Genomic DNA, 25,965 nt, shown 5'->3' on the forward strand with positions numbered 1-25,965 from the left:
TATTGCTGAGATCACTGAGTGCCCTCAGGGCATCTTGGAACTCCTTCCACATCACGCCATGGATAAGGGGACACAAGACTAGAGGGAGCAAAGAGTGAGAGCAGCCACCACCATATCGAGTGACAGCGAGAAGATGGAAGAGGGCTCCACATGGGCAGTGAGCAAGGTGCTCAGATACAAAGAGGCCGTGGGCAGGGGAGGGCCATGTGCAATGAAGATGACACCAGGAAGCCCTGGGCAACTCCTACCACATAGGAAAGAGCCACAGTGTCCACCAGGAATTGGAGGGCAGCAGTGGAGATGAAGGTGGTTTTGAGGAGGAAGATGTTCATTGGTGGGGGTGTGAGGCCGTGTTTGCAGGCTGCAGATGCAGGGATGAGGCCCTTGCTCAGGAGGGCAGCCAGGGAGCTGGGCAGGAGCATTGGGAAGGGCTGGAGCTGCAGCCACCCTGTGGCTTCAGTGCACCTCTCTGCAAAAGGGCAGGAACCACCGCAAAGCCAAAGCTTGGCCTGGAACCCAGGACCTTGGGATCTTCACTCTAAACATCTCCCTGCTGAGCTGCTTTAACTCTGCTCCAGGACTGCTGTTCCCCGTGCCAGAGCAGAGGCACAGGGGCACAAAGTACTTGTCTCCTGCCTGCACTCTGCTGCACTGCACCTCACTCTCAGCACCAGCCACAAACACTTGCTCTCAAGTTTTTTTTTCTCCAGGAACAGCTTAATTGGCATCTCTTGGCAGGCTACATGCCTCCAATAGGCCCTGTTTTGCCTCAGCTATGACTAGCACATCTTCATTATCCCCAAAGCTCCATTAACCCCCCATAACTACCATAAAACAGCTGCAGCCTTTGACAGTGGGGCTAGTTCAGGACACACTCTTGGAATCCCCACCTGCCTGCATCACACACAGCACCCAAATGCCTCTCCCACCATGGAAGGTCCCCACCATGATACCACCATCCTTAGCCCTTCCTTGGCCACAGACACATGAGGAAGGGTAGGATGGGGGGCTGCAGAGGAAGGGTGACCCCATCGAAGTGGGTCCTGGCTGCTGTTCCCAGCTGTTAGGTGCGATATGGCCTGGGTTGGGACAGGTTGGAAGAAGACAAAGCAGCCCCACAAAAGACCAAGAGAAACCAAGGAGGATGCCCTTGACAAGGACGCTCATGCCAAAGCCCAGGCTTGAACCAGGGACCATTAAGATCTTCCTTGTAAGGCTCTCCCAGCTGCTCTGCCTCAGCCCTGCCCTGGGTGTCCCTTTCCTCATGCCAGCTGTGTGAGCAGAGGCAGAGGAGCAGGAGGTCCCTCAGGCCAAGCAGCCCCATGTGGCCATCACTGGGCTGGGACTAGCCCTGCTGACCACCCCCACATGTGCTCTGCTCTTCTCCTTTGGGGAACCCACCATAAGGACAGCCGTGTCCCCTGTGGGACAGCCCTGGCTTGGAGCTCTGTGCCCTTCAACATCTTCCACGTGGCCAAATCCTCAGGGCCACAAAAAGCCATGAAGTGCCTGCCGAAGCCCGGGATTGAACCAGGGACCTTTAGATCTTCAGTCTAACGCTCTCCCAGCTGAGCTACTTCGGCCCCACCCTCAGCTTTTTTGGCCCCGTTCTGGCTCTGCTGGAGCAGAGCTCTAGGAGCAAGAGATCCCTCAGGCCAAGAGCTGCCACCCCAGGGAGCTGCTGCTGCCCTCAGGACATGACAAACCTCTGCATGCAGCACTCAGGAGATCACCTTTCATTAATGATCTGCTTATTCTGGAGGCCACCCTTAACATAGTAATGACACACTTGGAAAAGACCCAAAAGGCGGTCACATGAGATTCACATCCCTGGAGCAGTGGGAAGATCACAAACACGTGCAAGAAAGGGAGCACCATGGGTGACACAAACTCAGTACAGGGATGACATGAGATAAACTCGGGGAAATTAGAGAGGAGAGCAGAGCAGTCTATTGCTGAAGTAACTGAGTCCCCTCAGGTCATCCTGGAACTCCACTGATTTCACATCGTGGATAAGGGGACACAAGACTAGAGGGAGCAAAGGCTGAGAGCAGCCACCACCATATCGAGTGACAGGAAGAAGATGGAAGAGGGCTCCATGCACAAACACTTGCTCTCAAGTTTTTCTCCAGGAACAGCTTGGCTTGCATCTCCTCACAGACCACATCCTTCCACCATGCCCTGTTTTGCGTCCTGTATATCTAACATATCTTCCTTATCCCCAAAACTCCATTAACCCCCCATAACTACCTTAAAACAGCTGCAGCCTTTGTGAGTGGGGCTAGTTCATGACACACTTTTGGAATCCCCACAGGCCTGAATCAGACACAGCACCCAAATACCTCTCCCACCATGGGAGCTCCCCACCATGATACCACCAACCTTAGCCCTTCCTTGGCCACAGACACATGAGGAAGGGTGGGATGGGGGCCTGCAGAGGAAGGGTGACCCCATGCAGGTGGGTCCTGGCTGCTGTTCCCAGCTCTGAGGTGGGTCCCGGCCTGGGTTGGGACAGGCTGGAGGAAGACAAAGCAGGTCCACAAAAGACAAAGAGGAACCAAGGAGGATGCCCTTGACAGGACGCTAATGCCAAAGTCCAGGCTTGAACCAGGGACCATTAAGATCTTCCTTGTAAGGCTCTCCCAGCTGCTCTGCCTCAGCCCTGCCCTGGGAGTCCCTTTCCTCATGCCTGCTGTGTGAGCAGAGGCAGAGGAGCAGGAGGTCCCTCAGGCCAATGAGCCCCACGTGGCCATCACTGGGCTGGGACTAGCCCTGCTCACCACCCCCACACATGCTCTGCTCTTCTCCTTTGGGTACACTGGGATGGCACCTCCTGCCATGGGTCACTGCCCTCCTGCCCCCCTCCTGCCTTGGTGCTTCAGCACCTGCACATGGTGCTGAACTACTTGGGGACTCCACACGAGACACCCCCTCACATCCTGAGGCTGCAGTGGTGGGGCAGCCCCAGGCCCTCCTTGTCCCTGCAGGTCACCTGAGCTGGGGCGGCTCCATGTTCCCCACCACAAGGACAGGTGGCCTCCAGCAGCCGTGTCCCCTGTGGGACTGTCCTGGCTTGGTGGGACTGCCTTGGCTTGGAGCTCAGTGCCCTTCAACATCCTCCATGTGGCCTAGATACTCAGGCCCTCAAAAAGCCATGAAGTGTCTGCCGAAGCCCGGGATTGAACCAGGGACCTTTAGATCTTCAGTCTAACGCTCTCCCAGCTGAGCTACTTCGGCCCCAACCTCAGCTTTTTTGGCCCCCTTCTGGCTCTGCTGGAGCAGAGCTCTAGGAGCAAGAGATCCCTCAGGCCAAGAGCTGCCACCCGAGGGACCTGCTGCTGCCCTCAGGACACATCAAACCTCTGCATGGAGCACTCTGGAGATCACCTTTCATTAACCATCTGCTTATTCTGGAGGCCACCCTTAACGTAGTCATGACACCCTTGCAAAAGACCCAAAAGAGGGTCACATAATATTCACATCCCGGAACAATGGGAAGGTCGCAAGGACATGCATGAGAGTGAGCACCATGGGTGAAGCATTGAGAAGGGCCAGAGCTGCAGCCACCCTGTGGCTTCAGTGCGCTTCTCTGCAAAAGGGCAACAATCACACCAAAGCCAAAGTTCGGACTGGAACCCGGGACCTTGGGATCTTCACTCTAAGTATCTCCCCGCTGAGCTGCTTTAACCCTGCTCCAGGGCTGCTGCTCCCCACGCCAGCCGGGCCAGAGCAGAGGCACAGGAGCACAAGGTACTTGTCTCCTGCCTGCACTCTGCTGCACTGCACCTCACTCTCAGCACCACCCACAAACACTTGCTCTCAAGTTTTTCTCCAGCAACAGCTTGGATTGCATCTCCTGGCAGGCCTCATGAGTCCACCATGCCCTGTTTTGCCTCAGCTATGATTAACACATTTCCTTAAACCCAAAACTCCATTAACCCCCCCCCCCAATAATTACCTTACAACAGCTGAAGCCTTTGTGAGTGGTGCTAGTTCATAACACCCTTTTGGAAAGCCCACCTGCCTACATCAGACACAGCACCCAAATGCCTCTCCCATCATGGGAGCTCCCCACCATGATAGCACCTACCTTAGCCTTTCTTTGGCCACAGACACATCAGAAAGGGTGGGATGGGGGGCTGCAGAGGAAGGGAGACCCCACGCAGGTGGGTCCTGGCTGCTGTCCCTAGCTGTGGAGTGGGATAAAATCTGGGTTGGGACAGGCTGGAAGAAGACAAAGCAGCCCCACAAAAGACCAAGAGGAACCAAGGAGGATGCCTGTGACAAGGACGCTCATGCCAAAACACAGGCTTGAACCAGGGACCATTAGATCTTCCTTCTAGGGCTCTCCCAGCTGCTCTGCCTCAGCCCTGCCCTGGGAGTCCCTTTCCTCATGCCAGCTGTGTGAGCAGAGGCAGAGGAGCAGGAGGTCCCTCAGGCCAATGAGCCCCACGTGGCCATCACTGGGCTGGGACTAGCTCTGCTCACCACCCCCACACGTTCTCTGCTCTTCTCCTTTGGGTACACTGGGATGGCACCTCCTCTCCATGGGTCACTGCCCTCCTGCCCCCCTCCTGCCTTGGTGCTTCAGCACCTTCACATGGTGCTGAACTACTGGGGGACTCCACACCAGACACCCCCTCACATCCTGAGGCTGCAATGATGGGGCAGCCCCAGGCCCTCCTTGTCCCTGCAGGTCACCTGAGCTGGGGTGGCTCCATGTTCCCCACCACAAGGACAGGTGGCCTCCACCAGCCATGTCCCCTGTGGGACTGCCCTGGCTTGGTGGGACTGCCCTGGCTTGGAGTTCAGTGCCCTTCAACATCTTCAACGTGGCCAAATCCTCAGGGCCGCAAAAAGCCATGAAGTGTCTGCCGAAGCCCGGGATTGAACCAGGGACCTTTAGATCTTCAGTCTAACGCTCTCCCAGCTGAGCTACTTCGGCCCCACCCTCAGCTTTTTTGGCCCCCTTCTGGCTCTGCTGGAGCAGAGCTCTAGGACCAAGAGATCCCTCAGGCCAAGAGCTGCCACCCCAGGGACCTGCTGCTGCCCTCAGGACATGACAAACCTCTGCATGGAACACTCAGGAGATCACTTTCATTAAGGATCTCCTTATTCTGGAGGCCACTGTTAACATAGTAATGACGCTTGCAAAAGACCCAAAAGATGGTCACATGAGATTCACATTCTTGGAGCAGTGGGAAGATCACAAACATGTGCAAGACAGTGAGCACCATGGGTGAAGCATTGAGAAGGGCAAGAGCTGAAGCATCCTGTGGCTTCAGTGGGCGTCATTGCAAAAGGGCAACAACCACCCCAAAGACAAAGCTTGGCCTGGAACCCAAACCCAGGACCTTGGGATCTTCACTCTAAGCATCTCCCAGCTGAGCTGCTTTAACTCTGCTCCAGGACTGCTGTTCCCCGTGCCAGAGCAGAGGCACAGGGGCACAAAGTACTTGTCTCCTGCCTGCACTCTGCTGCACTGCACCTCACTCTCAGCACCACCCACAAACACTTGCTCTCAAGTTTTTCTCCACGAACAGCTTGGATTGCATCTCTTGGGGGACCACATGCCCCACCATGCCCTGTTTTGCCTCCTTTATATCTAGCACATCTTTCTTAACCCCAAACCTCCATTTTCCCCCCATAACTACCTTAAAACAGCTGTCCCCTTGCGAGTTCATGACACACTTGTGCAAACCCCACAGGCCTGCATCAGACACAGCAACCAAATGCCTCTCCCACCATGGGAGCTCCCCACCATGATACCACCAACCTTAGTCCTTCCTTAGCCACAGGCACATGAGGAAGGGTGGGATGGGGGGCTGCAGGGGAAGGGTGACCCCATCGAAGTGGGTCCTGGCTGCTGTCCCCAGCTGTGGAGTGCGATATGGCCTGGGTAGGGACAGGCTGGAGGAAGACAAAGCAGCTCCACAATATGTCAGGGGGAACCAGGGAGGATGCCCTTGACAAGGACACTAATGCCAAAGCCCAGGCTGGAATCAGGGACCATTAAGATCTTCCTTGTAAGGCTCTCCCAGCTGCTCTGCCTCAGCCCTGCCCTGGGAGTCCCTTTCCTCATGCCTGCTGTGTGAGCAGAGGCAGAGGAGCAGGAGGTCCCTCAGGCCAATGAGCTCCACGTGGCCATCACTGGGCTGGGACTAGCCCTGCTCACCACCCCCACACGTGCTCTGCTCTTCTCCTTTGGGTACATGGGGATGGCACCTCCTGTCCATGGGTCACTGCCCTCCTGCTCCCCTCCTGCCTTGGTGCTTCAGCACCTTCACATGGTGCTGAACTACTGGGGGACTCCACACCAGACACCCCCTCACATCCTGAGGCTGCAGTGGTGGGGCAGCCCCAGGCCCTCCTTGTCCCTGCAGGTCACCTGAGCTGGGGCGGCTCCATGTTCCCCACCACAAGGACAGGTGGCCTCCACCAGCCGTATCCCCTGTGGGACTGCCCTGGCTTGGTGGGGCTGCCCTGGCTTGGCAGCTCAGTGCCCTTCAACATCCTCCATGTGGCCAAATCCTCAGGGCTGCAAAAAGCCATGAAGTGTCTGCCGAAGCCCGGGATTGAACCAGGGACCTTTAAGATCTTCAGTCTAACGCTCTCCCAGCTGAGCTACTTCGGCCCCACCCTCAGCTTTCTTGGCCCCCTTCTGGCTCTGCTGGAGCAGAGCTCTAGGAGCAAGAGATCCCTCAGGGGAAGAGCTGCCACCCCAGGGAGCTGCTGCTGCCCTCAGGACATGACAAACCTCTGCATGGAGCACTCAGGAGATAACTTTCATTAAGGATCTGCTTATTCTGGAGGCCACTGTTAACGTAGTAATGACGCTTGCAAAAGACCCAAAAGATGGTCACATGAGATTCACATTCTTGGAGCAGTGGGAAGATCACAAACATGTGCAAGACAGTGAGCACCATGGGTGAAGCATTGAGAAGGGCAAGAGCTGAAGCATCCTGTGGCTTCAATGCCCGTCTCTGCAAAAGGGCAACAACCACCCCAAAGACAAAGCTTGGCCTGGAACCCAAACCCAGGACCTTGGGATCTTCACTCTAAGCATCTCCCAGCTGAGCTGCTTTAACCCTGCTCCAGGACTGCTGCTCCACACGCCAGCCAGGCCAGAGCAGAGGCACAGGAGCACAAAGTACTTGTCTCCTGCCTGCACTCTGCTGCACTGCACCTCACTCTCAGCACCACCCACAAACACTTGCTCTCAAGTTTTTCTCCACGAACAGCTTGGATTGCATCTCTTGGGGGGCCACATGCCTCCACCATGCCCTGTTTTGCCTCCTGTATATCTAGCACATCTTTCTTAACCCCAAACCTCCAGTTTCCCCCCATAACTACCTTAAAACAGCTGTCCCCTTGCGAGTTCATGACACACTTGTGCAAACCCCAAAGGCCTGCATCAGACACAGCACCCAAATGCCTCTCCCACCATGGGAGCTCCCCACCATGATACCAGCAACCTTAGTCCTTCCTTAGCCACAGACACATGAGGAAGGGTGGGATGGGGGGCTGCAGAGGAAGGGTGACCCCATGCAGGTGGGTCCTGGCTGCTGTCCCCAGCTGTGGGGTGCGATATGGCCTGGGTTGGGACAGGCTGGAGGAAGACCAAGCAGCTCCACAATATGTCAGGGGGAACCAGGGAGGATGCCCTTGACAAGGACGCTCATGCCAAAACACAGGCTGGAATCAGGGACCATTAAGATCTTCCTTGTAAGGCTCTCCCAGCTGCTCTGCCTCAGCCCTGCCCTGGGAGTCCCTTTCCTCATGCCAGCTGTGTGAGCAGAGGCAGAGGAGCAGGAGGTCCCTCAGGCCAATGAGCCCCACGTGGCCATCACTGGGCTGGGACTAGCCCTGCTGACCACCCCCACACGTGCTCTGCTCTTCTCCTTTGGGTACACTGGGATGGCAGCTCCTGTCCATGGGTCACTGCCCTCCTGCCCCCCTCCTGCCTTGGTGCTTCAGCACCTGCACATGGTGCTGAACTACTGGGGGACTCCACGCCAGACACCCCCTCACATCCTGAGGCTCCAGTGGTGGGGCAGCCCCAGGCCCTCCTTGTCCCTGCAGGTCACCTGAGCTGGGGCGGCTCCATGTTCCCCACCACAAGGACAGGTGGCCTCCAGCAGCCATGTCCCCTGTGGGACTGCCCTGGCTTGGTGGGACTGCCCTGGCTTGGAGTTCAGTGCCCGTTCAACATCTTCAACGTGGCCAAATCCTCAGGGCTGCAAAAAGCCATGAAGTGTCTGCCGAAGCCCGGGATTGAACCAGGGACCTTTAGATCTTCAGTCTAACGCTCTCCCAGCTGAGCTACTTCGGCCCCACCCTCAGCTTTCTTGGCCCCCTTCTGGCTCTGCTGGAGCAGAGCTCTAGGACCAAGAGATCCCTCAGGCCAAGAGCTGCCACCCCAGGGACCTGCTGCTGCCCTCAGGACATGACAAACCTCTGCATGGAACACTCAGGAGATCACTTTCATTAAGGATCTCCTTATTCTGGAGGCCACTGTTAACATAGTAATGACGCTTGCAAAAGACCCAAAAGATGGTCACATGAGATTCACATTCTTGGAGCAGTGGGAAGATCACAAACATGTGCAAGACAGTGAGCACCATGGGTGAAGCATTGAGAAGGGCAAGAGCTGAAGCATCCTGTGGCTTCAGTGGGCGTCATTGCAAAAGGGCAACAACCACCCCAAAGACAAAGCTTGGCCTGGAACCCAAACCCAGGACCTTGGGATCTTCACTCTAAGCATCTCCCAGCTGAGCTGCTTTAACTCTGCTCCAGGACTGCTGTTCCCCGTGCCAGAGCAGAGGCACAGGGGCACAAAGTACTTGTCTCCTGCCTGCACTCTGCTGCACTGCACCTCACTCTCAGCACCACCCACAAACACTTGCTCTCAAGTTTTTCTCCACGAACAGCTTGGATTGCATCTCTTGGGGGACCACATGCCCCACCATGCCCTGTTTTGCCTCCTTTATATCTAGCACATCTTTCTTAACCCCAAACCTCCATTTTCCCCCCATAACTACCTTAAAACAGCTGTCCCCTTGCGAGTTCATGACACACTTGTGCAAACCCCACAGGCCTGCATCAGACACAGCAACCAAATGCCTCTCCCACCATGGGAGCTCCCCACCATGATACCACCAACCTTAGTCCTTCCTTAGCCACAGGCACATGAGGAAGGGTGGGATGGGGGGCTGCAGGGGAAGGGTGACCCCATCGAAGTGGGTCCTGGCTGCTGTCCCCAGCTGTGGGGTGCGATATGGCCTGGGTAGGGACAGGCTGGAGGAAGACAAAGCAGCTCCACAATATGTCAGGGGGAACCAGGGAGGATGCCCTTGACAAGGACACTAATGCCAAAGCCCAGGCTGGAATCAGGGACCATTAAGATCTTCCTTGTAAGGCTCTCCCAGCTGCTCTGCCTCAGCCCTGCCCTGGGAGTCCCTTTCCTCATGCCTGCTGTGTGAGCAGAGGCAGAGGAGCAGGAGGTCCCTCAGGCCAATGAGCTCCACGTGGCCATCACTGGGCTGGGACTAGCCCTGCTCACCACCCCCACACGTGCTCTGCTCTTCTCCTTTGGGTACATGGGGATGGCACCTCCTGTCCATGGGTCACTGCCCTCCTGCTCCCCTCCTGCCTTGGTGCTTCAGCACCTTCACATGGTGCTGAACTACTGGGGGACTCCACACCAGACACCCCCTCACATCCTGAGGCTGCAGTGGTGGGGCAGTCCCAGGCCCTCCTTGTCCCTGCAGGTCACCTGAGCTGGGGCGGCTCCATGTTCCCCACCACAAGGACAGGTGGCCTCCAGCAGCCGTATCCCCTGTGGGACTGCCCTGGCTTGGTGGGGCTGCCCTGGCTTGGCAGCTCAGTGCCCTTCAACATCCTCCATGTGGCCAAATCCTCAGGGCTGCAAAAAGCCATGAAGTGTCTGCCGAAGCCCGGGATTGAACCAGGGACCTTTAAGATCTTCAGTCTAACGCTCTCCCAGCTGAGCTACTTCGGCCCCACCCTCAGCTTTCTTGGCCCCCTTCTGGCTCTGCTGGAGCAGAGCTCTAGGAGCAAGAGATCCCTCAGGGGAAGAGCTGCCACCCCAGGGAGCTGCTGCTGCCCTCAGGACATGACAAACCTCTGCATGCAGCACTCAGGAGATAACTTTCATTAAGGATCTGCTTATTCTGGAGGCCACTGTTAACGTAGTAATGACGCTTGCAAAAGACCCAAAAGATGGTCACATGAGATTCACATTCTTGGAGCAGTGGGAAGATCACAAACATGTGCAAGACAGTGAGCACCATGGGTGAAGCATTGAGAAGGGCAAGAGCTGAAGCATCCTGTGGCTTCAATGCCCGTCTCTGCAAAAGGGCAACAACCACCCCAAAGACAAAGCTTGGCCTGGAACCCAAACCCAGGACCTTGGGATCTTCACTCTAAGCATCTCCCAGCTGAGCTGCTTTAACCCTGCTCCAGGACTGCTGCTCCACACGCCAGCCAGGCCAGAGCAGAGGCACAGGAGCACAAAGTACTTGTCTCCTGCCTGCACTCTGCTGCACTGCACCTCACTCTCAGCACCACCCACAAACACTTGCTCTCAAGTTTTTCTCCACGAACAGCTTGGATTGCATCTCTTGGGGGGCCACATGCCTCCACCATGCCCTGTTTTGCCTCCTGTATATCTAGCACATCTTTCTTAACCCCAAACCTCCAGTTTCCCCCCATAACTACCTTAAAACAGCTGTCCCCTTGCGAGTTCATGACACACTTGTGCAAACCCCAAAGGCCTGCATCAGACACAGCACCCAAATGCCTCTCCCACCATGGGAGCTCCCCACCATGATACCAGCAACCTTAGTCCTTCCTTAGCCACAGACACATGAGGAAGGGTGGGATGGGGGGCTGCAGAGGAAGGGTGACCCCATGCAGGTGGGTCCTGGCTGCTGTCCCCAGCTGTGGGGTGCGATATGGCCTGGGTTGGGACAGGCTGGAGGAAGACCAAGCAGCTCCACAATATGTCAGGGGGAACCAGGGAGGATGCCCTTGACAAGGACGCTCATGCCAAAACACAGGCTGGAATCAGGGACCATTAAGATCTTCCTTGTAAGGCTCTCCCAGCTGCTCTGCCTCAGCCCTGCCCTGGGAGTCCCTTTCCTCATGCCAGCTGTGTGAGCAGAGGCAGAGGAGCAGGAGGTCCCTCAGGCCAATGAGCCCCACGTGGCCATCACTGGGCTGGGACTAGCCCTGCTCACCACCCCCACACGTGCTCTGCTCTTCTCCTTTGGGTACACTGGGATGGCAGCTCCTGTCCATGGGTCACTGCCCTCCTGCCCCCCTCCTGCCTTGGTGCTTCAGCACCTGCACATGGTGCTGAACTACTGGGGGACTCCACGCCAGACACCCCCTCACATCCTGAGGCTCCAGTGGTGGGGCAGCCCCAGGCCCTCCTTGTCCCTGCAGGTCACCTGAGCTGGGGCGGCTCCATGTTCCCCACCACAAGGACAGGTGGCCTCCAGCAGCCATGTCCCCTGTGGGACTGCCCTGGCTTGGTGGGACTGCCCTGGCTTGGAGTTCAGTGCCCGTTCAACATCTTCAACGTGGCCAAATCCTCAGGGCTGCAAAAAGCCATGAAGTGTCTGCCGAAGCCCGGGATTGAACCAGGGACCTTTAGATCTTCAGTCTAACGCTCTCCCAGCTGAGCTACTTCGGCCCCACCCTCAGCTTTCTTGGCCCCCTTCTGGCTCTGCTGGAGCAGAGGTCTAGGAGCAAGAGATCCCTCAGGGGAAGAGCTGCCACCCCAGGGACTTGCTGCTGCCCTCAGGACATGACAAACCTCTGCATGGAGCACTCAGGAGATCACCTGTCATTAAGGATATGCTTATTCTGGAGGCCACCCTTAATGTAGTCATGACACCCTTGCAAAAGACCCAAAAGAGGGTCACATGAGATTCACGTCTCTGGAGCAGTGGGAAGGTCGCAAACATGTGCAAGACAGTGAGCACCATGGGTGACACAGACTCAGTACAGGGATGACATGAGATAATCTCCGAGACTTTAGAGAGGGGAGCAGGGCAGCCTATTGCTGAAGTCATCGAGTCCCCTTAGGCATGCTGGAACTCCTCCCACATCACGCCGTGGATAAGGGGACACATGATTTAAGGGAGTAAAGAGTGAGAGCAGCCACCACCATATCGAGTGACAGGGAGAAGATGGAAGAGGGCTCCACATGGGCAGAGAGCAAGGAACTGAGATACAGAGAGGCCGTGGGCAGGGGAGGGCCATGTGCAATGAAGATGACACCCAGGAAGCCCTGGTCAGCTCCTACCACATAGGAAAGAGCCACAGTCCCGACCAGGAATAGGAAGGCTGTGGTCGACATGAAGGTGTTTTTGAGGAGGTAGATGTTCATTGGTGGGGGTGTGAGGCAGTGTTTGCAGGCTGCAGATGCAGGGATGAGGCCCTTGCTCGGGAGGGCAGCCAGGGAGCTGGGCAGGAGCATTGGGAAGGGCAAGGTTGGCTTCAGTGCGCGTCTCCGCAAAAGGGTGATGGCCACCCCAGTGAGGATAGGCTGGAAGAAGACAAAGCAGCTCCACAAAAGACAAAGAGGAACCAAGGAGGATGCCCTTGACAAGGACACTGATGCCAAAGCCCAGGCTTGAATCAGGGTTCTATAAGATCTTCCTTCTAGGGCTCTCCCAGCTGCTCTGCCTCAGCCCTGCCCTGGGAGTCCCTTTCCTCATGCCAGCTGTGTGAGCAGAGGCAGAGGAGCAGGAGGTCCCTCAGGCCAATGAGCTCCTTGTGGCCATCACTGGGCTGGGACTAGCCCTGCTCACCACCCCCACACGTGCTCTGCTCTTCTCCTTTGGGTACACTGGGATGGCACCTCCTGTCCATGGGTCACTGCCCTCCTCCTGCCTTCGTGCTTCAGCACCTGCACATGGTGCTGAACTACTGGGGGACTCCACATGAGACACTTCTCCTTAAAGCTACGATGCTTCACGCCTAGGGACACCAAATACTCAGGGTAGCCAACAACAAGGACTGGCAGTGGGAATAAGATAGAGGAGGCCTCCATGTAGGCAAAGAGTTAAGTCCTGAGATACAAAGATGCCATCCTTGGCTAGGAGAGAGAGGCAGGTGTGAAAGTCTACGTGCAATCAAGATGGCACCCATGAAGCCCTCTGTAGCTCATACCACATAGGAAACTCCCCTGGTGTCACCTAAACGGTTAGGGGGAGGTGGTGGAGATGGAGCCAAGACTGAAGAAGAAGATGCCTGTGGGGTGTGGAGGCAGTGTTTGCAGCCTGCAACTGCCTGGATGAGGCCATGGCCCAGGAGGGCAGCCAGGAGCATTGAGAAGGGCAAGAGCTGCTGCCCCCATGAGCCCTCAGTGCCTGTCTCTGCAAAGACCAAGGGCCACCCCCTGCCAAAGCTCTGCCTTGAACCAGGGACAGTGAGATCTTGAGTCTAGTGCTCTCCCAGCTGAGCTACTTCAGCCATGCTCTGTGACGGCTTGTCCTCATGCCAGCTATGCCTGGGCAGAGGCAGAGGAGGACAAAGTCTTGTGTCTTGCCTGGACATTGCTGCACTGCACCTGACTCTGCTCACCATCCCCAAACTTGCTCTGCTCTTCTTCTCCAGGCACAGGCTGGATGGCATCTCCTGATGGGCCAGATGCCCCTACTAGTCCCTTTGCTGCTCAGTGTATGATAAAAGCATATACAATTCCTCCCCCATCCACAAAAATGCACTGGTTCCTCAAAACTGGCTTGGAATTTGGAATAGCCAACGATGGCCAACAGAGGTATCTCCAAATTGCTTCTTTCTCCTGTAGCCTTCCTGGAGTGAAAGCCCGCAAGGAGGGGGTTTGTATCGTGGAATGACGTGCTCTGAAAGGACTCATCTCAGCACTCCTGTGAGACATGCCATTGGGGTTGTGGTACAAACTGGGGAGGAATCAAGCAGTAACAGGCTTGACCAAGTTTTGCTGTTCAGTTGGAACTTGAAGTGGGGGAGGGCGTGGACAGAGAGGAACCTTCTGAAGTTCAATGATGTGAAGGTTCAAGTCCAGCCCCTGGGGAAGGATAATCCCAGATACCAGGCCAGGCTGGAAGGGACCTGGTGAACAGCAGCTCTGCAGAGAAGTACCTGGAGGTCCAGGTGGACACCAAGCTGGTGAATGAGCAGCAGGCTGCCCAGAAAGGTGGTGGTAGCTCCACACTTGAAAATTTTCAAAATAACCCAAGAAACTCAGTTCCCGGCCATCTTCTTTAGGTGACTCTGTGGAGCAGAAGTTACTGCTTAACCATCTGAAGGGGCTGTGTGAAGAGGATGAGGCCAGACTCTTTTCAGTGGGGACCAGCCATAGGATGAGAGGCAATAGACAAAAACCCATTTAAATCCCACTGGGAAATACTTAAGTGTGTTGCTAACAGAAATAGACAGAAGCAAGAAAAGCAGGAGCAATTCCCCTGGCCAAAGAGGGAGGATGCTTCCCCCTCTCCAATGTCCATCCTTCTGGTGATGGCAGAACCAGAGGAAAGAAGCTCTTCCTCTGACATCCCTCCTGAGAAAGAAGCAAGTTCTGGAGACTGACCTTGAACTACGTGGCCCTGAAATCCAAGGGCCACTTGTCATGCACCAGGATCAGATTTCCACATGGAATGCAGAATTCCTGCCTGAGGACAAAAGGATCCCTCTGATGTTTGTCTCTCCCTTTTACTCTTGGCCCCACCTGACTCGGCTCCAGACTGATTAGCTGCACATGGAACCATGTTGTCCTGGGCTGACTTGCAAGTGGCCTCTATCACATCACATCACATCACATCACATCACATCACATCACATCACATCACATCACAGTGACCTTAAAACATCATCAAAAGCAGAGCCCATCACTTACGGCCTGACTTAGAGCAGAATTCTTCTGCCTTCTCCCTGTTCCTCTTCCTTCTTCAGCTCGCCTCCTTAGAGAATAAGGCACTAAGAACAGCGGCTATGCAAAAGACAGAAGAGCAACAAGAGGGAGCCCAAAGGGAGCTCCTGGGTAGCGCCTGGCCCTGACATTTGGCCATCCCCAGATGGCACCTCCATGGTCAAGTGAAGACATGCTCACGTGGGAGCTTCTGCTGGTGCTCTTGTTGTCTTTGCCTTTTTAGGGGAAGAACTGTTAACAAAGGGGATTAGACGGCTCCTCCAAACGCTCACCTAGAGCATTAAGATTAAGAAATGCCAAATAAATGGCAGTGTTGCTCATCCCAGCTTGAGCGACCAACCTGGTACTGCTGATGGATCTACCTGCATTAATTACATACGATCCCAAACTTGCTCACAGCAGTACAAGACATCCATGTCAATGCTTCTCTCACCTGTGCATCCTAACACAGCACAACATGGGGTGTGCAGAGGACTCCCTGTGTCCTCTGCACACCCCTGTCCACGCTTGGGGAGACAGAGGGAAACAAAACACCCCATTGGCCACAAGTCAACAGGCCTCACACTCCCTGCCCATGCATCGCCCACCAACGACACCCCATTGGCTGCAGATCACATGGCCTCATGCTTCCTGTCCCCCTAGAGGAAGGCTGAGGAGTCCTGCAGCCCCAGCTGGAGAAGCTGGTGGAAGTGCCTGTTCTGCACATAAATCCGTGAACTGTTCCTCAGCTCAGCAGGAATTTCTGTCTGGGAGACTAGACACTGTCTCCTGCTTTTTCCCATGGCATCTCCATATACCCCCAGGCTTTGATCTCAGGGATGTCCCATGATAGGATCTCCATGTCCTCATACCTCTGTTTCAGGTCCAGATTCCTTTTTGGGTTCACATTAAGACAGTGCCCGCCTCTTCTCGGTCAGGGCTGTGATATGTTTGAAGAGGGAGATGCTGCTTGAATACCCTTCTCTTTATCACCAACTTGGTAAGGCACATGCTGAGTGACTGTGAGGTGGCTCACCCAGAGTGGCATGTTCTGCTCTGGAGGACATCTGGGACATCCCCAGCCCTGGGACGCGCTGCTGCCCACAGAAGATGAGCGCAGGGCCTGGAGCTGGTGGAGCCACAAGTAGAGGGGATGGGGAACTACTGCCATGGGAGAGGGTGCTGGTGGCAGCTGGGCCACAACTGATTGAAAATGCAGTCTAGGCACAAGGGTCCTGTCTCAGCCGTCATCAGTGCTCGCTTTAAGTTCAGACGTAAAATTGTCTCTGTGACGGAAATGGAGCCTTGTGAGCATTCTCAAGGATGTGCTTCTGTCCTCTTCTGGGAGATGACCCTTGGGCAATGAGTCCCTCTGGGGCTGACCAGGGACCAGGAAGACAGAAAATGGGGCCACTCCGGGGGTGGCAGTGCAGGGACCATGGACACTTACACAGCCTGTCTCTGAGCCCGCTGTTCCCTGGTCACCTCAGACAGAAACCCTGACACGAGGGGAGGGAAACATCAACACATGGTTTTAATAAGAACAAATGGCAATGCATGGTGCAAAAGCAGAGAAATTAAAATGGAGGAAATGCCCCGCTCTTTATTTTTACTGCGGGGAGAAGGGAGCTCTCTGGTGCTCATGGCTCTTACAGCTGCACCCAAACACATGGAATGGGTGAAAGATGCTGATCTGGATTCAGGGGCTGTTTCCACCAAGGTCCAGTCTCACAGCCTCGGTGTCCTCATGGGGATGCACTGGAGGCGCCTCTTCAGCATCATCGTAGCCCATGTCTGTAAAGGGAGAGGATGGGGCAGCTCCGATTGCCCTGGGGGCCCTGTCACTCTCCCAGCAGCGCATGCTCCCCACTGCGAGCAGCAAGGCCAGCGCATTGCAGTTTGCCCCACGCACCTGCCCCTTCTAGGCCGTAAATTCCCTTCCTCCCTCTTGTCTCACTGCCCTGAGACCTTCAGTCCCCTGATCCCACCCCATTCTCCTCACCAGGAAAACTCCTGGGGCAGGTTCCCTCCCCATGCCGGGATGTGGGGCTCTCAGGCTGCTGCCACTCTCCTGGCCCTGGGGAGAGCACCCCAGGAGCCAGCAGGTCCATTTCCCCCTCACCTCTCTGTGCCTCCTCAAGCCCAGCACCCTCCTCTGCTTCCCTGGGCGCTTCCCAGTCTCGCGGCCCAGGAACAAGATCCTCTCCAGGGTCGGATACTTCTCTGGCATCGTCATAGCCACCTGCTGGGTCACCTGTGGGCAGGATGGGGACAACTAAAAGGAGACAGGAGCTGGTGATGATGAGAAGAGCTCGGGGCCTGCTGGAGGCAGGGACGGGTTGAGACTGGGAAGTCCCCATGGGGCACAGGGAAGATGGACATGTCCAACCCTTGCCCTTTCAGCACAGCTTTGGGGCCACATCTGACAGTGCACCCACTGCAATGGTGACACCCAGTGACACCAGTTTTGGTGACATGGAGAGAAGCAATCGACCCTTCCTCTGCTTCCCCCTCCATTACCTAGAGATGATCGAGAACTTTCCTCCTCTTCCTTGCTGCTGCTGGAGCTGCACTGCGGCAGGGACCTCTGGGAAGAGTCTGGGAAGAGGAACAGCAGGTGTTATAGAGGTGACCCTGCCAACCTTGCTCATGTCCAAGGCTTCCTGGGATGGGGACCCACCTAGCAGGGACTGCATGGGGAGGAGGGCTCAGGGCTTGTCCTGCTCCCATGGGACAAACCCCATCTCCAAGGGCCTTTCAGAACTGCCTTAGCCACCCCTTTCCCTTACCCGCCAGGTACAACCTATGGGTACAGCAGGGCAGGCAGGGAGGATCGGTGGCCCGGGCTGGGATGGGCAGAGCTGGTGGGGAGGAAGCTCCTCGCCTGAGCCCAGTACTGGGCTGCTCTCCTGAAGGAACCCGTGACCCCAGCACTGAGGGGAAAATTGGCCCAAGTGCTGTGACGGTCCCATCATGGGTTAGAGATGATGGAAAGGGCCCTGTCATTTGCTCTCTCCAGAACCCACCAGATAGACCTGGACGACCGAACCTCGCCTTCTTCTCCCACACTTGACTGTAGTCAATCTCCTGGTACACAGCCTCAGAGAAGGGCTCTAGAGACTTCCTGGAAGCTGAGGACATGGGCAGGATCAGCACAGGCACATGGAGAAAGGAGAAGAACCCCAGTGTGGGCACCAAGCCCTTCCACCCTAGACAGACGAGCACAGCCCAGACCCACTGCTCTGCCCAGGCACCATGGCCAGATTCCCTGTGACAGCAACGGCCCTGTAGAGATGGTCTGAGGAAACGTCACGTCATGCTGTCTCTTCAGAGTCACCCCCCAATGTCCCTTTTGGTCTGAGTCAGTCCCTGCTCTGACAAGGGAGAAGCTCCCACGGCTCCTCTCCCCAGGGAGCTCCTCATGGTCTGTCAGATGGGTCCATAACATGGCCCTGCCCTGACCTGGGTGAACAGGGCAGGACAAAGGGAGCAGCCCAGGGACCGACTCCCACTCTGAGAGACTCCCTGCCCTGAGCTCCTCTTGGCACCGCTCTTGCCCCACAGCCTCCCCCCAGTGCTGTCCAGAGCGCAGCCAGCAGTGTCCTTGGACATCCCCTGCTGCTCCCATCTCCCCCAGCCCCTCTCTGCCTTTTCCCTCTGCCCCCATCACCATCTCCTCCTGCATCAGCTCTCCCACGACTCCTGCTTGTGGGTGTCCCACAAACAAACAGTGAAGGAACAGGGAATAGGACAGGAGGCAGCACCCTCACTCCAGCCCCCTCTGTGCCCTCACACACACCCCACAGCCCCATGGGGCTGCCAAGGGGCATTGTCCACTCTGGCACCGATGGGGAAGGACCCACCTCTGTATTGAGCCCTGGCTCTCTGCACTTGCACTGCCAGGAAGGCCAGGACCAGGCACAGCGTGACCGTCAGGATGATGCAGATGACAACAGGCACCGAGACTCCTCCACTGTCATTCTCATTGCCCAGGGGACTATCTGCACAGGCAGGGACACGGATAAGGCAGCTTCTGCCCTGGGGGTATGGGGACCAAGTATGCCCCAGTGCTGATCCCTCTCTAACATTGCAGCAAAGTGTGGGGACACAGGGGTGGATCATGGGGCATCACAGCTCTCCCCAAAGCCACTCATTCCCACCCCAAGACCTCTTCGCTGGGGCTTCACACCCCAGCACAGAGCCTCTTACCTTGGGCTGCATGTCACAACCTGGCCCGGAGACATCATAACCAAGGGAGGAGAAGGAGATCTTACCTGTTTGAAGGGGCGACTTCGTCGTCTTGGGTGGAACTGCAGTGTAGAGAGGAACAGAGATATCTGTGTGTCTGTGAACATGTCCTACAAGTTCCTTCTGACCTGCCCTTCTCTGAGTGCATGTGACAGGACCCAGGATGAACCCAGGGAGCTGCAGAAGTCCCTCAGGCTTGAGGATACCGTGCCCCACAACCTCAAGTCTCCTTGGTTATGGATAGCAGCTGCAACGCCTGGTAATTCAACGTGTACCAGCACTGTCCTCAAGACCCAATCCCAGAGTGACAGTGTTTGGAGGAGCAGAAAGATGCTTCCCGAAGGCTTTCCCAAGCTCTTGGACTGGCAGTCCCCAAGGTCTGTTTTCCACATAACCCACAGCCACTAGGACTGTTTCAGCCTTCCTCTTTTTCCCATTCCCTCAGCAAGCCACAGCCATGAGCAGGATGCCCTGCTGAGACTTTCCAAGCCAAAGTTGGTGGTCCTGGTGCTGTCTATTGAAAATGAGGAGCTCCTCCAAGAAGAATCCAAGCTGAGGTGGAGGAGGGTCTGCATGGAGGTGCCTCTGCCCCTTCTTGGGCATGTGGGGAGCTCAGGACAGCTATTGCTGATGGACCCTTGTCACCCCAAGAGCTTAAGCTGTGTTTAGGTCAATGCTAGCAGAAAGGTCATAAATGGTTATGGAAAGCCCCTCCAAGCTCTTTCTCTGCACTGCACTTTGCTGAGCAGAGAGCAAGACTTGGCATGGAGCTTTGTGCCCGCGTGGCACTTACCATTGCAGGTGATGTGAGCCTCTTCTTTTTGTGTGTTACATGTCTGTGGGTTCCAGGGGGCAGAGGGGCACTGCCAAAAGGAGCTGTTCTTCGTCCCACACTGAACATGATCCAGCCATATGGGCCCAGATATATTGCCCTGTTGATGGACTGTTTCAATGGACCCTTCAGTTCCACAGCCCAGCTGTCTGCAGACTACGGATGTGGTTTCTGTAGTCATCAAGTTGGCACAAACACTCCCCCATGTCCCATTGTAGAAAACCTGCAGGCGCCCGGAGCAGCCATCACTGTTCTCCAGCCTTAGGGACACAAAGTCTGGAAAGAAAGGCACAAAGTGGGGGGAAAACATGGTTGTGCTCTCCCCATAACGCTGAGTAGGTCTCTTGGCAGTGGACTTGAACGGGGGCAGGAAAAGGGCTTGGGACGATCTTGGCCATGCCCAACTCCGTCCTCATCTCTAGCTCCCCGGGCGCCAACATCCCACTACCTTTCCCAGCACAGACCTGAGCAGATGACTCCTGCGTCCTTTCCGTGCCTGCAGTTGTGCTGCCCCCAGGGCCTGGCCGGGCAGTCCCAGAGAGCAGCTTCACCCCCGGAGCAGTTCACGTCGTCCAGCCAGATCTGCCCAGAGCCTTCCCCGTAATGAGCAGAGCCGGTGAAATTCACAGCCACCCCACAGCCCAGCTGGCGGCAAACAACGGTGGCGTCCAGCAGGTCCCAGGAGTCATCACAGACGGTCCCCCAGGTGCCGTTGTAGTAGATCTCCACTCTCCCAGCGCAGCGCCCTGCCCTGTGCACCAGCCGGACCCGCCGGCTCCCTGCACCCAGGAGAAACCGGGTCAGGGGCTCGCAGCCCTGGGGAGCACAGCACATTGGGGACCGTCAGAGCAACTCACCCGAGCAAACCACCCCCACGTCCTCGGCAATTCCTGCAGGCGCTGCCGCAGGCAGGGAGGTGTTGCAGAGGGTCAGGTGACTCTCCTTCCCTGCACACTGGACCCTTCTCAGCCCCACGGGGCCTGTCCCTCGCTCAGGCTTTGGCGGGTTGTAGGCTTGCTCTGCCTCTCCGCACTGGAGCTGCCGGCACACCACGCTGGCATCGTTCAGGTCCCACTGGTCATCCAGGACTCGGCTCCACGTCCCATGCAGGAGCATCTCCACTCGCCCTTCACACCGGTTCCTTCTGTGCACCAGCCGCAGGGATCCTGAGGGCCCTGGCCGGAGAGAGAAGAAATGTCCTCGACCATCTGTGACAGTCGGGTCCTGCACACTGCTGTGTATCTCCCATTTCTGACTGAATACTCTGGAGCTCACCCATCTGTACCCACCTCAGTGAGGAGCTCAAGGATGGGAGTTTTGTGAGTGGTTTCTTCTTTCTTTAATCACTAAACCTGGATCACCTAGCTATATGTGAGCCCAGGAAAGCACAGAGATGGGAAAGCATGGGAGGTCAAGGCAAATGCCAGAGCATATGTCCTACAGAGCCCATAAAGAGCAGCTCAGCAGGAGGAGGTGGTGACCTATGCAGTGGTCTGGCCCACTGAGGGCCAGATCACGAGTCTTGCTCCTTGTCCCTGTGCTGGCACTTGGAATGCTGAGATACTTCGAGGAAAGGCCAAATGTCCCTCTGCATGCCTATGGATCAGGGAATGGGAGCTTGTGTCTTTGGAAGCAGAGTGAGAGGGACCTTTCTGAAAAGACAGCATGAGTTTGGGGCTAATGCTGCAAGAAGCCAGGGCAAATCCCAGTCCTGCTGTGAAGCTTATCCCCTGGGATTGTTCCTGCTGGGTACACCCAAGCTTTGGGCTGCTGCGTCTCGTACAAGGGGTAAATTTAGGTAATCTGGCATTTTCCCTGCACTTACCTGAGCAAAAAACACCAGCATTATTGTCAGGTGAGCATGGGGACACCCCCAGAGCAGTCACAGGGCACTGTTCCAGATTGGTCTCAGTCCCATCACAGTGGAGAGTGTCTCTCCAGACAGGACCAGTTCCTCTCCCAAAGTGCCCTCCTGCAGGAATGGTCTCAGCAAATCCACAGTTGAGTTGATGACAGAGAACATGAGCGTCAGAGATGTCCCAGCCAGAGTCACAGAGGGTTCCCCAGGTCCCCTCCACCTGGACCTCCACCCGTCCCGAACACGCTGTGCTGCCATTCACCAGCCTGAACCCTGGATATATTGCAAAGATGATAGAGGACAATTAGAGAAGATCCCTTTGGACTCCTGCTTATCCATCAGTGAAGAGGGAAATGCCACAGAGAGGCAATCCCATCTCCTTCAGGATTACAGGAGAGAAGGATTACAGACACTGACCTCACTCCCCACTCTGTTCACACCATGCACAGTCACCTCCCCACACCCTCTGCCCCATAGTGCACATCTCATGGGTGACATTTCATGCCTTCTCCCCAGATGCTCACGTGTGCAGGTGACACCAGCGTCGTTTGCGTGGGTGCAGGTGTGGTTGCTGATAGACCTCCTGGGGCAGGAGGAGAGGAAGGGCTCATTCCCTGCACACTGCAGCTCTTCATCCCAGATGGAACCGCCCCCCTGTCCAAAGTGAGCTCCCCCATGGATAGACAGAGCTATGCCGCACTGCAGATCCCTGCAGATAACTTCAGCGGCTTCGAGGCTAAGGTGTGAGTCACACACTGTTTTCCACTGGCTTTTATCTATGATCTCCACGCGTCCTGAGCAGGAGCTGCCGTCCCCATCCAGTCGGACAAATCCTGGAAAAAAACACCAATGACATGGGTTGCCACAGGCTTCCAGCAGTTACATGCCTGCATCCCACATGATTTCTGAGGCAGCCACATCCAAAATGTCCCGTGAACACCCTGGCAGCAGCTGTCATAGGGTGTTGATGGAACAAGCCCTCAGATCCGCCCAACCTTCTCCCTGCTGAGAAAACCCTTCAGTTGTCTGAGGGGCCTGAAGGGCCCCAGCCGTCTCATGTTGTTGCCCAGCCACGGGGTGCTGAGCAAGTCGTCCCTGGTTTTCAGGCCATGGGGACCCTCAGCACTGCATGATGAGTCCTGGCAGAACAGGAAGAGATTGATGGAGACCAAGAGACCCTGTGGGGCTGAGTAGGGGATTCCTCTCCCAAGGCATCACCTGAGGGTGACTGAACCCCTGCGACCTGATGGGATCTGTGCACGCCATGGTGGGAGCACCCAGGGCTTTCCCCAAGGACATCAGGAGCAACAGTCCCAGCATGGCAGCAAGAATAGCCACAGCAGGGCCTGTGCTGGTCCACACGCGTTTCTCCTGCAGGGTTCAGCCAGGTGGCCCTGACCCCAAAGGCGAGGAGCTGGCTGACTCCTTACTTGAACAAATGACTCCAGAGTCCCAGCCGTGACCGCAGTAGTGCTTGCCCCATTCCTCATGGCTGCACTCGGAGAGGTCGGCCTCGGTGCCTTGGCAGTGGACAGAGCTCAGCCAAATGGGGTCAGATCCTCGCCCAAAGTCGGCGTTCCAAAAGGCCTGGACCGCTGATCCGCAGCCCAGCTGCTTGCAGACCACGGCAGCACCTTTGATGTCCCAGCCGTAACTGCACACCGTGCCCCACCGGCCCTCGTGTTTCACCTCCACTCTCCCGGCACAGCGTCTGCCTCCATCCGCCAACCTCACCTCTGCAGCACCTTCACACACAGACACGGGTTGAGTTAGAAGAGACCATGCTGCAGAAACCCTCCTGGACACCCCGGGGGGTTGGATGTGTCCTGGGGATCGCTGAGCGCTGCAGTCACGAGCTGACTTGCTGTCAGCTCCAGGGACACGACACAGTGCTTGGGAACAGGGCATTGCATCCCCAGGGCTGCCCAAGGATGGGATGTCTCTAAACACACCCAGGCACCCGCTGCTATAAGCGCAGAGCCCTGGGATAACATCTTCTCCCATCTGTAGGGGCACCATTTGGGTGGATGGACTTGAGCACCTTCTGCCCCTTGCCTCATGGGGCTGCAGGGGGGACCCCTGTTTTCACCAGGATACCAGTGTCCCCTCTGGTGCCTCTTGGCCCCGGGGCTGTGGGACAAGGAAGCAGAGATGCACTTACCCCTGCAGAGATGCACCCAGAAGAGCAGCCACAGCAACCGAGGGATGAGGAGCCCCTCTGCCTCCATCCGCAGCCTCCTGCCCTGACGGCGCTGCCCTGCTGCACCCTGACCCTCCAAAAGATCAACGGGACCTTCTGCGAGGCAACAAAGACGGGGGGCCAATATATATCTGCAGATGCTGGGCCAGCTCCTGGGTGAGCCAATCGAAGCAGCAGGCACCTTTTCAGACATTTATCAGAAGTCATCTCCCATCTGATACAGCCCAGCCCTCCAATGAACTTCTCCAGCACTGTTCATGACCATATATGAGGGATGGCTCTGCTGCGGATGTCACCGTTGCTGCACTGGGGCATCGTCAGAGGACCCACTGCTGTGGGATGGGGTAGATCATGAGGGGGGGAAATCCCTCTGTCGCCCCTTGTTTTCCAATGTGGAATCTGATAGTTTTGAGCATCTTGTCCTCTGTGGGTACCCAAGTGCCCAAGGTGCACGTGTCCAGCTGTCCCTGTACCATGGGGACCGTGGATGTGGCAGGAAGGGAATGAAACAGCCCCTGACCCTGCTACATCCCCACTCTGCTGGGAGCAGCAGCGGTGAAAGGCCTCTTTGCCATGGCCAAAGGCACATCCCGTGGTTGCACTGTCCATCCTTCCCAGGACATCGCGGCTGTGGGTGCCTTGGTCAGGAGCAGGGAGCTGGAGCATCTCACTCCTCTGACAGCAGACAGGGCAGCCCAGGCATTCAGACCTGCCCTCCCCCAGCTCTCAGGGTGTTCACCCAAGAGCCCGTTACTCCCTTGCCGGGGCTGATCAGCAGATCAAAGCCTCGCCTGCAGGTGCACAAACCACAGCCCCGGCAGCCTGCGCCGCGCTCTCCCTGCAGCAGCGACCGAACCGGGAAGATGGTGGTTTCTCTCTGGGCTCAGTGTCACTGCGTGTAGCCACTGTGGCAGCTCCAGACCTGGTCTTGCTCCCAAGGATGGGGCTGCAGGGGCTGCTCCTGCTCCCTTGGAGGGGGATTTTTCATCGCAGGTGACCAAACTTCTCCTGGGCTCATGGACTTGGAGCTGGCGAGCAAAACTGGTGGTCCCCTGTGCACCAGTGCTCACATCACTGCTGCACTGTGGGGCTATAGGCACTTGGCACCCCTCCGTCTCTAACTGCTGTCTCATTGCATATCACCATTGCCGCAGAACAGCACGCGCATTTCAATGCAGATTTCTCCTTAGTTGTGCTGCATCTCACACCATCACACCTTTCTACTGCTGCTCACTTTCATGCACATCAATAGCATTGCACTTTCACGTGCAATTAAGAGTTTTACTTTTCTACTTACTGAGATTTTTTTTTCTCTTCAGAAATGTACAGGGATAGTATTAGGCTCTTGAATATCATCACAGTTTCCTCTTTTTTTCACATTACAGTATTCCCTTTAATGTGATGCTGCCCTTATCCTTTCAGGAGCACTTCTGTCTCAGTTCCCAGCCTTTCTCCCTTTCTCTTCCCTTGCCACAAGCACAAGGCTTGGAGTTTCATTTTGAGGTCACTTCATAGCCCCTTTGCCACTTGAGAGGACAAGTGTATAAAATGTCATTTTTGCAGGCCCTGATGCTTGTGAGGGGGACTTGAACCACTGCAATATCTGTAGGGCACAAGCAATCCACAAGGTTTCTTGAATGCATTGATGGCATAGCAGATTGACAGATTGACAGTGTTAAGGTTGGTGATCTACTGGCCGTAAAGGTCAAAGGTGTGAGCTTCCCCAACAGGACCTTGGCCTGCCCGCCCCACCGCTGCTCTGAGTTTCCCATGGCAGTGCCATGCTTCCTATCACAGGAACTCACACATCAGAGCACAGTGGGACACTGTGGAAATGAGAACAGCCTGGAAAAAAGGAAGTCCTGCTACTGTTGGTGACCACGTCACTTGGAAAGTTGCAGCCC

The 25,965-nt window shown here is 56.1% G+C and overlaps 1 protein-coding gene and 7 non-coding genes across 8 annotated transcripts; all 8 read right to left on the minus strand.

Moving 5' to 3' along the window:
- Positions 1-1,510: 1,510 nt before the first annotated feature.
- TRNAF-GAA (transfer RNA phenylalanine (anticodon GAA)) lies at positions 1,511-1,583 on the minus strand. The gene has a single exon. It is a non-coding gene; the product is annotated as a tRNA-Phe (tRNA).
- Positions 1,584-3,164: 1,581 nt separating this feature from the next.
- TRNAF-GAA (transfer RNA phenylalanine (anticodon GAA)) lies at positions 3,165-3,237 on the minus strand. Its single transcript has one exon. It is a non-coding gene; the product is annotated as a tRNA-Phe (tRNA).
- A 1,635-nt stretch (positions 3,238-4,872) lies between these two features.
- Positions 4,873-4,945, minus strand: TRNAF-GAA (transfer RNA phenylalanine (anticodon GAA)). Its single transcript has one exon. It is a non-coding gene; the product is annotated as a tRNA-Phe (tRNA).
- A 1,615-nt stretch (positions 4,946-6,560) lies between these two features.
- On the minus strand, positions 6,561-6,634 carry TRNAF-GAA (transfer RNA phenylalanine (anticodon GAA)). Its single transcript has one exon. It is a non-coding gene; the product is annotated as a tRNA-Phe (tRNA).
- Positions 6,635-8,259: 1,625 nt separating this feature from the next.
- On the minus strand, positions 8,260-8,332 carry TRNAF-GAA (transfer RNA phenylalanine (anticodon GAA)). Its single transcript has one exon. It is a non-coding gene; the product is annotated as a tRNA-Phe (tRNA).
- A 1,615-nt stretch (positions 8,333-9,947) lies between these two features.
- On the minus strand, positions 9,948-10,021 carry TRNAF-GAA (transfer RNA phenylalanine (anticodon GAA)). Its single transcript has one exon. It is a non-coding gene; the product is annotated as a tRNA-Phe (tRNA).
- A 1,625-nt stretch (positions 10,022-11,646) lies between these two features.
- Positions 11,647-11,719, minus strand: TRNAF-GAA (transfer RNA phenylalanine (anticodon GAA)). Its single transcript has one exon. It is a non-coding gene; the product is annotated as a tRNA-Phe (tRNA).
- A 4,903-nt stretch (positions 11,720-16,622) lies between these two features.
- LOC104569404 (scavenger receptor cysteine-rich type 1 protein M130-like) lies at positions 16,623-24,089 on the minus strand. The gene is made up of 11 exons (XM_088522057.1): positions 24,023-24,089; positions 23,292-23,606; positions 22,386-22,694; positions 21,829-22,134; positions 20,861-21,178; positions 20,468-20,782; positions 19,965-20,279; positions 18,787-18,924; positions 17,444-17,521; positions 17,046-17,177; positions 16,623-16,717 (listed from the first exon to the last, which is right to left on the minus strand). The coding sequence occupies exons 1-11, from the start codon at positions 24,087-24,089 to the stop codon at positions 16,623-16,625; spliced, it is 2,388 nt and encodes a 795-aa protein (XP_088378183.1).
- Between the last annotated feature and the right edge of the window lie 1,876 nt (positions 24,090-25,965).

Source organism: Tinamus guttatus, unplaced genomic scaffold, assembly GCF_059628265.1.
Source record: "Tinamus guttatus ecotype Peru unplaced genomic scaffold, ASM5962826v1 Tinamus_guttatus_pri_ptg000143l, whole genome shotgun sequence".
Lineage (NCBI taxonomy): Eukaryota > Metazoa > Chordata > Aves > Tinamiformes > Tinamidae > Tinamus > Tinamus guttatus.